General features: G+C 45.5%; 1 protein-coding gene across 10 annotated transcripts in view; it reads right to left on the bottom strand.

Annotated features, from left to right (window-relative positions):
• ACACA (acetyl-CoA carboxylase alpha) overlaps positions 1-15,742 on the bottom strand; it is a 207,377-nt gene that overhangs the window by 3,070 nt on the left and 188,565 nt on the right. For all 10 annotated transcript variants that reach the window (XM_039507941.1, XM_039507936.1, XM_039507932.1 and 7 more), the window contains 3 exons: positions 9,445-9,599; positions 8,007-8,177; positions 213-349 (listed from right to left, as the gene is read on the bottom strand). In XM_039507941.1, the coding sequence (XP_039363875.1) occupies positions 213-349; positions 8,007-8,177; positions 9,445-9,599 (463 nt within the window). The remainder of the gene's footprint in view (positions 1-212; positions 350-8,006; positions 8,178-9,444; positions 9,600-15,742) is intronic.

Genomic DNA, 15,742 nt, shown 5'->3' with positions numbered 1-15,742 from the left:
ATGACAACAGTCCTCTGCATTAATACTGTCATTGCTATAACACCCTCAGAGCTGCAACGGTTAGCAAGCGTGGCAAACGTTAGGGGACAAAAGCCCTCATATAGACACAGCCCACCACTGAAATTAGAGGGAGCTTTTTTACTTACTAAAGTGGGGGTGAGGATTTCGTTCTAGCGCGCTGCCTCGTTGTGGGAAATCAGGCCTTGGCTTACCTGCGTATTTGTTTGAGGATGTAGTCTCTGGAGATGTATTTGATGTTTTCATCCACCACTGAGCGAATGCCGTCTTCTTCTGTTAGCTGTTTCTCCAGCCACTCCACTAGATCCTTATTGTTATCCCACAAGTATGCCTGCAAACAAACAGCAAGTGTTGCTGAAATGGTTCCAGAATGTGCACTGGGGTCCTATGGAACTTCTAGTGACAGATTGCACGAGCCTGCTCCCAACGCTACCATTTCTGAAATTTAATTAGCAATTACTGGCAACGGTGGGTAAAATATTAGGCAGAAGAGCCTTTGTGATTTCCTGGTGCAGTTAACTTTTATGGCTATGGAATGCAACTAACAATTAGCAGAAGTCAGAGAATGATGTACTTGTTCTGTATGTCCCTCCTTAACATGTGATTGAATGGAAACCATGGAGGCAGGAGCTCCACAGTTTCAAGCACTTAGCACCGTGGGTTAGGTGCCTCTGCTCGGAGGGCTGGTGCCCTCTTCTTTCTCACGAGGCAATGGAATGGCAAACTTTACCCACAATTTCCAAAAACCTCTTCAACCAGCTCTATTTTACACCCAGGGCCCATTCCCTGGAGCTTTGACGGAGGGGTCCTCTCAGCGACAGGCCCAGTCTAGCACAACTAGCGGTCACACATCCATCATCCCCTATACACAAGGAGGCAAACCTGCTCTTAGGCACCAGCGTACTTGTTGTCTCTGCTATAGTTAGTGCTAAGTGGGGAGGGGCTGTGTATTTTTTTTAGTTATGTTTGAAGTTCCAGCAAGTTTAGGAGAAAGTGGGATTCTCCTAAAAGAGACTAGAGCAGCACACACAACCAGTATTCTGGCACTTGGCTTCTCTGGAGCAGAGCATCTGTTGTACCAGATTATGGAATGGTTTGGTGATATGGGAACGAGGCAAAGCAATACCCAGAGTGTATTCCATTAGCTCCCTGCAAGGCCTTGGCTCCTGCATTTAGCTACTCCTCACTGCCACTGAAAAACCTCAACAGTTTTACTTTTCTGTTATTTTTTTGTTAAATAAAGAAAGGCTCCTCAAAGAGACGTGGTACTTCCAAAAACCAAACTCCTTTATTACCCACACACTGCCACGCCAAAGCAGCAGTTCTTTGGGGCAGTTTACAAGGGAAAGGAATTTTCCCCCAAGACACTCTGGAGGGGTTTCACGTTCCTGTTTAGCACAGGCCATAGGTCACTGGTTTGAACTGGAGAAAATGGTGGAGTCTGCAATGTGATGTCAGTAACTCAGCCAGAGATTACGGGTCTATGACAGGAGTGGATGGGTGAAGTTCTGTTGCCTGTGATGTGCAGGAGGTCAGACTAGAGGATCATGATGGCCCCTAGTGGAAGTCTAAGAGAAACTGAACATGTCACTGCAGCACTTTGTCAGTCCTCTAACTAGGCTTGAGTCCAATAACCAACCAAGACACCTAACCCCCATTTTAGTAGACGCGAGCATACCACAACAGGTCAGGGTGTCTACAGCCATGAAAAGCCTCAGCCACAAATCACCTTTTTTTTTTTTTTTGCAAGCTCATTTAGCCTGATATTTGCTAGGTAGTTGACTATATAATAATTCAGGAGTGTGTTAGATGCCTAATAGCCTTCTCGCTCCTCTTTTCTCCTCTCATTTTCTTTACAAATAATTTAAGAATCGTTTTGTTAATGGTTTCCGGAAAAACCAAGTACCACCATTAGCGCTCATTCATATTTATGTCATTTGATTTGGGTAATTAAACACAAAGCTTGTCATTTAAAGGTGCACTATCCTTTGCTGTTATCACTACGAAGTCAACGTCAGAATGACAATGAGCTCAACACAGTAATTTAAGAGGTGAGTGCAGTAAAAAAAAAAAAAAAAACAAAAAACCCACCTCTCAGTGGCTCTGGGAAACAGCATTGCCTCTTGCTTGACTACTTCACAAAGCCAAATAAGCATCATGACAATTCCTACTGTAGAGCAGGTCATGTTACAGGGGAACATAATGTATCAGAAAGCAAAACAATGCTAAACCGCTTCCGCACTCATGACTAGCCCCATAGTGGGTATTTTAAAAGAGGCACCATAGGGCCATTTCCTCTTTTCCCATGGGCCCAGCATGGTCCTGCCTCTCCAGGGATTTGGGCTCTGACTCAAGACGACAGAAGGAATCCCAGGCCTGAGACCTGGAGACAAACGTCTAAGTCTACCCGTCAGTTTAAAAAGGGGGTCTTATTAATGAGTTAGGGTAATCCATCAACTAGAACAATTTCATTGCCAGCCCATTTTAGGGAGATAGTTGGTGGGTGGACACAGATTCTGGAAGTGGAGCAGTTTTCGAGGACGTCGTGTTTCAAAGTTATTGGGCATCCAACCCGAAAAAAATTCATAAAAAGGGCCAGCACTTCCTGCCTGGGGGATTTGCATGTTGTTAGGACTGCAGTTACCCGCCTTCAACCCTTGCTAGTGATACTGAGAAAGGGCTGCTTGGTTCAACTCCTGCTTGGGTCTTCATGAACTCTCGGCTTAGGTCAGGTCCATCCATGCAGTGACTAATCTATGAAGCCATCAACAAGCAGATACATAGCTCCCTTCTAGCTTGTTGTACCACCTGGGCCATGTGACCAGCTCTGAGTGTTTCTGCCCTTTGACCACGCTGTAGGTGATAGGAGCAGGCCTCTAAAGACCAGCCTGCAGTTAGGTTACTGACACACTGCAGCTGATACAAAAGAGAAACTGCCACTACCAACCACCTCCTTCAGGCAGCACCTGACACGTGCAAATGGTCAGTCAGACATATGGCATCATGCAACAGTCCAGGATCGTCAAGCAGCCTCTGTCAACAATGGCACTTTGATAGAGAGCAAGGGATATTTTGTTCCTAAAATGAGGGTGCTGCCCCCTGCACCAGAAGCTAGCCCCACAGAGTAGCTGTGAGCGCACCTGTGCAACAAGGACATGCAAATACCACAGGCCACACGCGATGGTCTCCTCTGCATGCAACTGTGGCAGTGACTTGTGTAGCAACAGCGCATTGAACACATCAGAGAGATTCTGAAGGGCAGTAGACATGGTTCAAGTGTCTGTGCTTATTTGAGTGAGTAAACAGAGGTCATGGGGGGGGCTGTGTTAGGCAGGCTGTAGCTCATAGTTATGTGGAGGGGTTACATAAGAGTACAGGCGTTAACTTTGTTATTCCAGCCAGTCTACAGCCCTTGTACTAAGAGTCATTACGACTATTTAAGCAATGTACAGGTATTGCCATTGTATTCAGTGATAGATAATTACAATGGTACCATGCGTGCTTTAGACTTACGTCTCCGGCCCAAACGATAACATAGAAAATATGTTTTACAAATAAGAAGTAGGGGGTTGTATTATCAGCGTCACGTCATTAAAAACATGAGACAAAATGTTTTCTCAAAGCAGTCTATGCTAGAAATAATGATGAATATTTTGATGTGTTCCCTGATACAAGGCAGCTCATACTGTCATATGACAGACTTGTGCTTTAACCAAAGACAAAAAAGTACAGGAGAAAATGGATCACCTGGGCTAATGCTTTCTCAAACTTTCCAAAACAGCGCTATTTTGAGTACAGAGTTACATTATCAATTGTATTTAAAAACTTTCTGCCAATTTTGGTCAAAATTAGACTGTTTCTCTGAGTGATGGCCCTTTTAATGATTTTTTCAGATTGGATGCCCCATAACGGTGACACATTACATGCTATCGAAAAACTGCACCACTTCCAGCATCTTTGTTCACGCTGGTGATGACCAACACACATGTGCCTAACACGTGATAGCAATGATATTTTTCTAATCCAAAATGAGTCCAGGCTGGTAGACGGTGTGTTTTATGGGTCTCTTTGCCTAAAGGAAAAGTTTTCTGAACTCACTCGAGTGTTGGGCAGATGAATACGCTTGTTTGGAAAACATTAACATTGTTGCAGAAACAGTAAAATATTTTCAGTACAATAGCTACCTCTGACTGAGTGAAAATGTCTCTCTCATTTTCCACATAGCCTGCAACTACGGGAGGTTTTCCCCCCACCAGCTGCAGCGTGCTCTCTTCTAAGGTCGGGATCTGATCCGAGACCCTGTTGCCCTCTGAATGAATTTCATACTTCTAGAGCAACACGCTTGCTAGGAGTATGGTTTACTCTTTGCTCACAAGGTAACCTTTTCTTATTCATATCAATAAATTAACATAGACACATCCAGATTGACAAGCTTCATGTCTGTTCCTTAATCCTAAAAGCCCGTGGAATTCTGTGCAAGTTTTCCCATTCCACAACCCACAAATGCTCTCTTTTCCTGTGTTGACACAAGTATCATCCCAGAACAACACACCAGGGGGTGCAACCTAGCACTTACGAGCCACCAAATGTGACCAGATGTCCCAATTTTATAGGGACAGTCCCAATTTTTGGGTCTTTTTCTTATATAGGTTCCTATTAACCCCCACCCCCATCCCGATTTTTCACATTTACTGTCTGGTCACCCTAGAGCCACCCTATTGTAACAACCCACTGTCTCAGTGTTGCAGACCCATATGCATGAGGAACCTCATCCAGCACACGTACATACATAGAATAAAGCACGGTATGTATAGGCCTGTGTTCACGAGCAACTCAACAACAACAATCCAATAGGCATCCAGTGGGCTGAGGGTAAGTGGAAAGGCTTCTGGGGTACTGAAAATCAGCAAGGTGAGATATTTTTTGAGTATGATAAACACTGGCCATGTTCAGTATCGGGCGGAGATCAGGGCCTTACGGTGTCACACTGGGATTTTTTCTAAGCACTATGTATCTAGTTATCTCAAAACAGTGATGTCACTTGAGCTTCCACATTTTGCTTATTTCATTATTATTTCAAACTTGCTAGTTTTTGCTCCTTGCTTCTGCTGCTAGACGTGAAAGAAATGCCCACTGCATACAAAGTAGGGCACTTATGAGGATTTCAGGGGAAGGAAAAAAAAAACCCACCAGTAAACGCCTTTTGGTTTGCAGACCTGCGTAAAGCTAGATTTACCCAAGAATCCCAAAGCTTTTAGTTTAGGAGAATATTTAATACTCTTATTAATCATTTTTAATCCGTTTGCTTTTAATTAAGAAACAGCATGATGCTTTCCTATCAACATATGCCAGGGAGCAGATTAATTGTGGCTTAAGATAACTCTCCTTGATTGGTGTAATGTATTAGCTAACGAGATGCCCGCTTCTAAAGATGCTCAGACACTACCTTGGAAAGCCTGCTGCCCCCCAGAGAAAACGTTCTTCTCCTCCCCTTTGAGAGCCCCAGAGTGTTGGAGATTTTTATTTTATTTTATTTTTAAAGTCTCATACAGGAGCTTCAGAGATTTTTTTCAAAGATTGCCCACTTCAGAATTCAGGCACAATTAAAAAAAGAGGAAGGAAAGAAAGAAAAACTAACAACAAAATGATCAGAGGAAATAAAGCCAATGGGCCGCAACATGAAAGAGTTACTGTTCATGAGCTGCCCCTGCCTCTCTCTACCACCTTTAGCAGCCTGTTAAGGAGACGCAGCTTATGGACAGCCCCAGAGGAAGTTTGAGACACCGCTGTACTGCTTTCCTAGTTTGCAAGACATAGGATGGCCTGATAAACCAGGGATGAGTGCCAGACCGGCACATCACTCCTTCGGGGAAAAAACCAAGAACTGCATAAAGATAACAGATCCTTTCCCAATACTGCTGGCACAGTGCAAGATTTCGAACATTATTCAGTACTACCCTTTCCTTTCTCTGCACTCGAACAGCAGACAAGAACACCACACTATCTGCAAGCTGGCGATTCCAGTGGTTTCAACTACAATACCAGAACTCACCAGAACTGACTTCTCCAAGGGAAACAAAAGAAATACATCACTCACTTAGACTGTCACAGTGTCTCAGAAATCCCTTTGGCATTTCCTCTTCCTTTCTGGGGCGGGGAGGGGGAGGAGGACAAGAGGGGCTGAATGATGACACAAGAATTCAGAAAGGAGAAGAAATTTTCCTAAAGAAACGGGAAAGCGTGGGAACACGTTTTCATTGTTAAGGGGTTTTACCCAAGTAATTAACATGAGCTATTTTGCAGAGAAGCAGTAACACCGTTGGCCAAAGCGTGCATTGTTTGAAAGGCAGATAGTCTTTGCTGTACACAAGGCTCTTCAACACCTTCTGTAATAGACCCTCATTTTTCAGGGATCTGCCTAATCTATGCCCACTCTGAACTGAAATTTGGGATATAAAGGTCTCACACCAAGAGTGATCCTTTCCCCTCTCACACACAATTGGGTGTGTGTGTGTGGGGGGGGGATTAATTCATTCACATGATTCAAGCTGGGTATTTATTAAAAATACTGAGCCATCATTTTAGAACGTTCTATATAGTTTCAGCCTTTCAAATGATGAAAAAACAGAATAATTCACTTTCTTGGGGATTCCAGTGGCTAATTAGTTATGTTCTCTTCCCCACCCCCAATACGTGTACTAATAGGAGAGTTTCCCATAAACTGCATTTAGTCAATGGGGACAGGGGAGAACGTTAATTATATACATATCAAATCCCTTTCCACTATGTTACTCCCTTTCCATAGTGAAGAATCCCTTTCCACTATGCTGATAGCCTGCATTATAAACGTGAATTTAGTGCTTATGAAAGGGGCTGGATTGACAGCCTTGAAGACTGATCCTCTGCTGACCCATGGAGTTATCACATAGTACAGTGTGCAGCTCCCCCCACATCCTGTCCCAGCACTGAGCGGGAGAGGCCACCTCTGAGGGTAAAAGGGGGTTCTGTTTCCATGACCCATTCAGTCCTTGGCCTCTGTGGAGGCTGCCAACAAGGAGGCCAGGTACTATCAATGGTGGGGGTCAATGTGATATTTCTTAGCCCAAGCCCTGAGAAAGAGCAGCTCTTCGTAGCAGGCTCTCTCCTCCCATTCACCAGGAAATCTCAGCGCTGCCGGCCCTGACCTCTTCAAGGCAGAAGACACCCCACTTAGCTAACCCACCATTGTTAAGCCTCTTGTAGAGCTTCTGGTGCCAGCTCCCGCTGGAAATTCTGCCACAGACCCTTGCAGACAGTTCGGGTCAAGGCTGTGGTTTAAGTAGCTATAGCAGACAAATGTCACGTTCATATGTAATACTCCCAATCAGCATGTTCAGACTAATTTTCCAAACATACTTTCCTCTTCTTGCAGCTTAGTTCTTTTTTTTAATGGTATATCCTGCCATCACCCATTGGAATGCATCACTCCTACAGAAAACACAAATCCTGCCTAAGCAATTTAGGTGCTTGAGGATATTTTACAGCTATAACCTCTGTATGGGGGGTGTGGAGGAGGGAGGGAAGGAAGGGGAGCCTTTCTGCTACAATAGCCAGGACCTTAAGGAACAGAAGGCAAGAACATGGGCTGCCAATGGTATGTTCTCCAAAACCACACTTGGGAAAACCTACTGAATGTGAAAATCTTTTGCCTCTGACCTATTCTGTATTCACACTTAACCATGTTGCTCTAAAGACCCAGCATTTCCCACATCCCATCATTCATGCAGAACAACCTAGGCCTTGGGGTACGCAGCTGCCCTGTCGTTCCTAGCAGCCTGATTTCAAGGAGCCACCTGGAATGCCTCTGGACTTCACTCCACTGTCCCTCGTCTCTCCAGGGCATTCCTATTAGGACCAGCGACCCAGTTTGTCCTTGCTGCAAGGCCACTGAACTCAACTGGGTACAACCAGGGAGGGAGCATGGCCTTAGGAAACTCGCTTTGCTTTACCTTTACTGTCCCCTCGACTTCCACGAACCAGCGCCTCAGCATGGCCTGGATCTGTCCATCTGTCAGCTCAGGATTGGCATCATGGATCTTCTTCTTGACCAAGTCTTCTAGCAGAAGGCGCCTTAGTCTCCAGTAGAAGAAAGTACGGGAGGTTCTCCACTCTAGAACATCCTGCACAAGACCCAGATGGTGAAGCAGGGGAAATGAGTGAGGTCAGAAAACCCAGAGCCATATTTAACTCCCACAGATTAAAGCAGGATCCTTGGGACCTGGCCACTGCAATCAGAGTGGGGCTCAGAGGTGGAGCAAAGTAGCAGGGCAGTGCATAGCTGATTAAGCTGCCTGCTGGGGTGTGTTGGCTCACTTGGGCAGAAAATGGAGATGTAAGAGAGGAGAGGAATGTTGTGCCCATTTGGGGTGGGAAGGTGACTGAAAGGGAGAGTCTATCATGGATGGGGAGACTGAGTTTGGAGGAAGAATCTGAGAGCTGAGTTTTGGTGGATCGATGCCCATTTACGTCCACCTCAGCTCACAGAGAAGCTCTCTTAGCCCCTAGCGGGTATAAAGGCAGGGCCTGGGGAGAGGCTCAGGCTTGGATATGTTCAGTGAGGCTGCTTGCAAAACAAAACCACAATGGCAAAAAGTATTCTGAGTGCTGAGCTTTGAAACCGCCCACCTTGTCATACTAACCCGGCCTCCTGCACCTCTGTCCCACCCACTCCCTTCTAAACTCTCTTCTCTTCCACAATGGGGGACACTGATTTATCAACACATCATGAGAAACAAGCAGCCTCAGGGAAAAATCCCCAACACGTCCACATTCCAAACTTCCCCAGGGGAAATACAGTTCAGATTTGGAAAGCCATCAGGGAAACTAACTCAGCCCAGGTTAAAGCTCCGGCAATGGAGCTGGACTTTACTATTCTGCTACAGCTCATCTGTTCTACTCGCTGCTCGAACAAGGTCAGCCAAAGACCACAGAGTGCATCCATTTAGTGTCTTTACTTCCTACCTGTCTGCCTGTGAATGAAGAGTTTGCCACTGGAAAGGGAAACTTTTTTAAATCGATTGGCTGGTTGCAGGCTGACAAATGAAAGTGTGGGACCACAAACCAGTAGGGGTAAGTAAGGGTGCTGGAAAGCACAAAACATTAATACTAGGTCAAGGAGCTGGACCAACTCAGGCAGAGGGTGGGACTCGGGAGGGATACTGCTGTGGCAAGAATTATTGGGAGAGGGCACTTGGGCATGAGGTTTACTGGGTGCATGAGTCTTTGATCCTGCTTTGCTCTATCAGTAACTGGCTGGGGCTTGGAAGATTTCAGAAATGGCTGCACTTGTTCATCTCAGGCTGTGACAATTTCCTTGGCTGCATTCAGTGCATGTACACGTGCTGGGCCTTTTGACAGGAATTGTAAGAAAGGATCCATTATACTTACAGTAATGACACCCTTCTCCTGCATCCGGCCTGGCGTGTCATGCAAGTCAGCAAACTGCACTGCTACCTGATGGTAAATGGGAATTAGGAATTCCTCCCGTTCCTTCAGCTTGGTCTCCAGCTCCTTCCGCTCAGCTGGGCTCAGCTCCGGGGTGCCTGGAATCAGACAGTGACCGTGGAAGGGTTAAAACAGGTGTGTGCAAAGAATCCCAGCTTTGGCAGACCAACCGACCTCCTGCTTATTGTCTGTAATCACATTTTACACGATCTGAACACAGTATGTTGCTTAGGTGCTTTTGGGGCGGGTGGGGGTAACATTTCCACTCTGGACTGGCCCTTTGGCTTTTGGTTTCCCAGTAGTTGATAATAAGCAACGTTCTTTAACATGGCATTTTTAGTCCACGATGGACTTTGGTCTGCCAAGCGTTTCACGACAGTCCATAGTGCGTTCTTCCTCTCTGCTTTTTTGTTCTGCATTCTCTTTACGGCTACCTTCCCCGGCTCCTCTCTAGCAATGTAGCTTCCAAGAACTCCTGCAACTACTGAGGCAGTGTGGTCTGGAAGTTCAGGCACAGAACTGGGAAGTTGGGAGTTCTATGTTCTAATCCCGGCTCTGCGATGACTTGCTGGGTGGCCTCGGAGCAGAGTTTTCCACGTGTAAAATGAGGACAATACTAATCTAGCTACTTCACGAGACAATTGTGAGGATTCGGTCGTTAACTTTGGTAAAATGAAAACCGACATGACTACACTATTTATTAGCAGCAGCGTGACTGCATTAACAGCCCTGTCCAAGCCCACACACACATAAGACAACCTCCTAAAATCATGAAATCCTAATGGCAGGTCAAAATGCCACACATCCATGTGAGTCAGTTACTTTCTTAACTTTTCCCTAGTTTGTCATCGGTCGCCACCACTTGGAATTCCAGCTTGTACAGACCCAGGGTAGCCATGGCACTGAACCACACATGTGTGGGCTGGGTGGTGAAGACTGAATGAAAACCCAGGGATGGGATGACTGTCCTCTCGGGGAACATGCACCTATTGATGGAGAAAGAGCCCAGGTCAAACCTGGTATCTGCTTCTGTATCCTGAAGCAGCCAGGGACAGTCACTCTGTGAACATGGAAGTTCCCTATCCATATATCTACATTCTTGGATGCTGCCCATTCAAGAGGTCATCTGAGCACACTAGAATCTTCTTATTACTGAAAGTAAAGATGAGGGTTGATGGGTTTGGGTCAGCTCCCTGCACCCGCTGACTCAGGACCCTGGTCCAAAGCTTGCAGATGACTACTGTCATCATAATGGGCCATACCAAAAAACTTGAATGAACAGCACCAATCTTTGGATCTGAAATCAGCAGCTGAGGTCCCCAGCTCTGCCTAAATTCCAGAGAGGTAGCTCCTCCCGGAACCATCCAAGTGCAGTAGGTAGTTATCCCATAGATTTGGCACCTGAATGAGAAAAGGATGATCCTGTCTTGTTCTTTGGTGTACTGTGCAGTAGCACTGAGCGTCTCTCTCTCACACACACACACACACACACACACACACACAGCACTGCTGGCGTGGAATACATCAGAGTACAGGCACAGTTCTACAGAGAAGGAAAGTGCTCGCCCCTCGCACTGGAACCATCAGACTAGAGCTCTCGGCTGACCCAGCCATGCACCAAGCTGTACTGTCATCTAGGCCTATCTTACGCTCTCCAACCTGCGAGGGTGCAGAACTCCATCAACACTGATCTCACGCTGTCAGTCTTGACCTCCAGTTTGTACAAAACACTCTCTAGTTACAGCAGTCTTCACCAGGTCACTGTGTCTGTGTTACTGACTCAGTGGGCTTTTCACCTCTGGGGCTGCTCACCGAGCCAGACCCCACCCCCAGGCCCTGACCCGAAGGACCGAAAACCGTTCTTGTCAAACAGGAAACAACAAAAGGGCAGAGCTTAGTGTAGATCAAACCAGGTTCCTGTCGAGGCTGCAGCTTGCGGCCAGGTTCTGGTTTGGAAAGTTAGAAGCCTCACCTAGAAAGACAGGCAGGACTAGATATTCCTGAGCACGACGGGAAGTGTCATCTCATACTACATGAAGGCAAACGCCTTATTGATTACAGTATTGATGGAGCCATCTGGCAAAGACAAATCTATAATATTGGCTCAGACCATCAGCGATTAGTATCACCAGGCTGGGTTTTAACTCCCGTTCTTTCAAATGTAACATCATTCCCACCTAGAGTTCCTTTCACTTTTACATGCACCTCCATTAGGCCTTATCAACACCTGGCAGTTTTGAGGCTCTGAGAAACGCTCCTGCAATGTTCCCTAGAAATGGCTGGAAAATGGTACTGCTTGATCTGCACTGGCCAGTCAAACGACATTAGCAAGAAACCTTTCTAAAGCAAGTGACAGAAAGCGTCTGCTAACATGATTTAAATGCCAATGAATTAAGCCATGATTTAGGAGACATAACGACAGGACTTATTCCCATAAATTAACAATGTCTCAGAGTGTTATAGTTTTCTAAAACTACAGACAAAATTAATGTCTAATGCAAATACACACACACACACTTTACACTTCCCTAGCATTTGTTTCCTACTAGTACCTATCAGTTTTCACAGTCTCACTACAGAGGTGGCACAAGTTACATTCAGAGATATTGCAAAAGGTCACAAAACACTTTACTCATTTAAGTTACTTGCTGTCAATCCAGGCACACGGTCTAGCGATAGATCCCATATGAACTTGGCGAATAGGACGGCAAAGGCGTCAAAATGACACTGCCCCACTGAGCTCTTATTTTTATTTATTTTAAAGGTTTGTGCGCAAAATGAAATGATATTGCTTTCCATGAAATGAAATTAAAGCGTTCGGATTAACGTACCTTTGTGAAAGAAACCAGAAGAACTAACTGAGCAAGGCATAAGGTGGGCTAGGATTCTGCCCACGGCTGCGCTGCCAAAGTTGCTATGTATTGTCTTGCAGCAGCCCATTGCTGTTTCCAGCCAGCGGACAGTCTCAGACAAAGCACAGAGCTGTGAGGGGGCTTTGCACCGTGGATTAACCGAGACCAGGATTCAACCAAACTCATTTTCAACCGAGACCTAAAAAGCGTCTCTCTCCTCCCCACCAAGACTGACTTGTTAAAATAATTCTAAAAGCAACCACTCCACCATGGGACTGAGACCCTGAATTCTCCCCTGCTCAGCCAACGGGCCACAGTTAGCCTTGGTGTAAGCAGGTGCAGCTCCTTTGAAGTTGCACTCACTCACTGCAGGGCAAGACTGGCCCCAAGCCCAGTGCAAGGAGAGCAGGTTAATTCTCTCCCCGGCCACACAACGACGCGCACAACAGGCGCTTGTGCGGAGGCAGGGGACTTAACGCCAGTCTTGGTTCGATTCGAGCACAGAGCGCAAGCTGAGCCCAATTACGTGCTACCAGACGCTTGGGGGAAATGTGGAGGTTTTAACCTGAGCAGAGGCTGTGAAGCTCCTGTTGTAGGTTCACAGCTTTAGCTAGCGTGTGGGTGGGGAAGCCCTAGTAAACAATGACCCTCCTTTGCACTGCTATAGCACCTGCCTCCCCCCCCGCAAGGAAAAGGCTGTACACACGTTAATTCCTTTCACCTTGCAATGCCCCTGGGAGATATGCAAGCACAATTATTCACACTGTACAGAGCGGAAAGTGAGGCAGAAAAAGGTTAAGTGAGTTACATAGTAACATAGAATAAAAACCAGGAGACATGACTGTCAGCCCCCTTTCTCTAGCCACTGGACAACATTCCTTTCCTTACTGTTGGCGTCTCCTCTGTTGGGCTCTGTGAACGCCACCAGCTTTCTGCTCTTTATTGTCCGCGAAGCCATGTCAATGGGATTAAATGTAATGAAAGGAGATCAGCTATTGTCAGGCTGTCATGCTTCCTGGCTGGGTGATGTGGAAGGTGACCGTCACTCCTCTGGGCCGTGCAATGCCACATAAACGGTCCAGTTTGAAAGGGCCAGGGTCTGGAATCAATCTGGAGCAGAGTGCAGCTGTGAACACAGCCAAAGTGGAGTCAGCACCACAGACAGCACAGCTGCTCTATTATCAAGTTCGAGGCCATATGCAGACTGTGTCCCTGCTTTGTAAAATTGCAGGTCACGTATACAGTAATTTTTTCAGCTCAGGCCTTCAGTGTAAGCATGTTAAATGATGGTGGGGATGCTCTGGTGTTTTATAGCTGAAGAATTTAAAAAAGAATTGTTTTAACTTCATGTTTCTCTGTACACTTTAAACGGCAGTGTCTGCACTGAAGCCAGGAACACTCATGTATTCTAGGCTGTCTGCCACTCTCTTGTACAGACAAACCAGCTAGGCCCAGTAATGATTTAGGTGAGATTAACAAATATGTCAATGTCTATTTTCTGCTTAATTTAAAAGCAGCGTCTATAAAGATTTTTGACTTCTGAACCCTGTTCTCCTGAAAGAAAGAAGGTAACAATGAGGAGGGGGGGATAAAGAGTGATTATCCTATCATTGATCGTTTGTCAGGAGCATTTCTTATTCACTGGACTATTGTAAAAAGCTAAGCTCTCGATCAATCCTGTAAGCCCCCTGTACAATTAAATATCTTGGAATGGGTTTCTTTCTTTTCTAGCCACATCTTGAAGCCTCAGGGTTTTTCAGAAAGCCAGGGCGTTATTTATTTTTATTTCACAGAAAGAGAAGTCTCCATCCAAAAATCTTACCCCAGCAAGAAAGGTGATAAAAAAAAAAAAAGTAAGAGTCAGGCACTTCTTTTGTTCTCAAGAAACAGCTGAATTATCAAAGAATATTTAATCAAAGTGTCAAATTTAAAATGATTAGAATAGCTCTCAAATGGTGTTTTACATCACTAGACCCTAAAGCGCTTTACCCAGGAGGTCAGTAGCATTATCCCCACTTTTTAGAGGCCTAGGGAGAAGTGACTTGCCCATGACCCACAGCAGGCAGAGCTAGGAAGAGAACCTAGGTCTCCTAAGCCCCAGGCCAGTGCTCTGTCCACTAGGCCACACTGCCTTCCATTACAGAGCTGTGTGTATGGAGATAGGTTACCAATAGATGTATACACTAAAGAAAAAACATTCTAAAAATTGCTATACTTAAAGACAAATACATGTAGTACAGCAGCTCTCTATAGGCAGATAGTGCATGAAGCTATTAATAGAGGGAGGGATAGCTCAGTGGTTTGAGCATTAGTCTGCTAAATCCAGGGTTGAGAGTTCAATCCTTGAGGGGGCTATTTAGGGATCTAGGGCAAAAATCTGTCAAGGGGTTGGACTAGATGACCACCTAAGGTCCCTTCCTGATATTCTATGAACAGTAAGAAGATACGAGGGTGGGTGGAAGAACAATACTGGAATCTAAATTCATTTCAGCCTTGAAGAGGTATATTAGCTGTGGTGGCAGGTGAGATGCACAAACTTACTGAAGATTTCTTTTAAGATTAAGAAGGGAGTTTGTGACTTTCATAAGCTGGCAGGGGATGCAGGACACTCTCCTAACAGAGAGCCTGGGGCTATTCTGTTTGCACTGGGTTTTGTGCCATAAAATCGTGAATGAGAGTTTTGGCTTGGATTTGCAGATTACTTTACAGTTTTTGAGTGTATATATTTAAATATAAATAAAAGGTGTGCATGTTTATGTGTATACAAACACAGCTGTGCAGGAAAGGATAGGGATAGCTCAGTGGTTTGAGCATTGGCCTGCTAACCCTAGGGTTGTAAGCTCAATCCTTGAGGGGGCCACTTAGGGAACTGGGGTAAAAAAAAAAAAAAAAATCTGTCTGGGGAATGGCCCTACTTTGAGCAGGGGGTTGGACTAGATGACCTCCTGAGGTCCCTTCCAACCCTGATATTCTAGGATTGTGTGTATGTATGAATATATATAGCTTTGATTTGACCACAGCAGCTGGATATCCCAGTATTAGAGACATGTAAAGATGTTACTGGTTTGTAGCCTTTATCTTCTAATAATAGCAACAATTACAATAAGACTTTATAATTCTACATCATCTTTTGTCCAGCTATACCAAGGTGCTTTAAAACTAGCTTGACAATCACCGCTGTGAGTGTTGCAGAAGTAACACTGAAATACAGAGGGTAAGTAACTTTTCCCAAAGTTTGTCAGGGTAGGGGTCTTGCACAAAGCCCTCAACCCCACAGAATCCCTGCATGAATGGAACAGCTGTGCACGGTGGCATGCTGGGGAGGTAAGCTTCATGCCAGCTCCAAGGATGCCAGGGTGGTCTAGGAATTAAGGAGCACGGGGCACTGG

Source organism: Mauremys reevesii, linkage group 20 (genome assembly GCF_016161935.1).
Source record: "Mauremys reevesii isolate NIE-2019 linkage group 20, ASM1616193v1, whole genome shotgun sequence".
Classification (NCBI taxonomy): Eukaryota; Metazoa; Chordata; order Testudines; family Geoemydidae; genus Mauremys; species Mauremys reevesii.
Note: the sequence above shows the minus strand (reverse complement) of the source record. Positions and strands in the feature narration are given on the sequence as shown.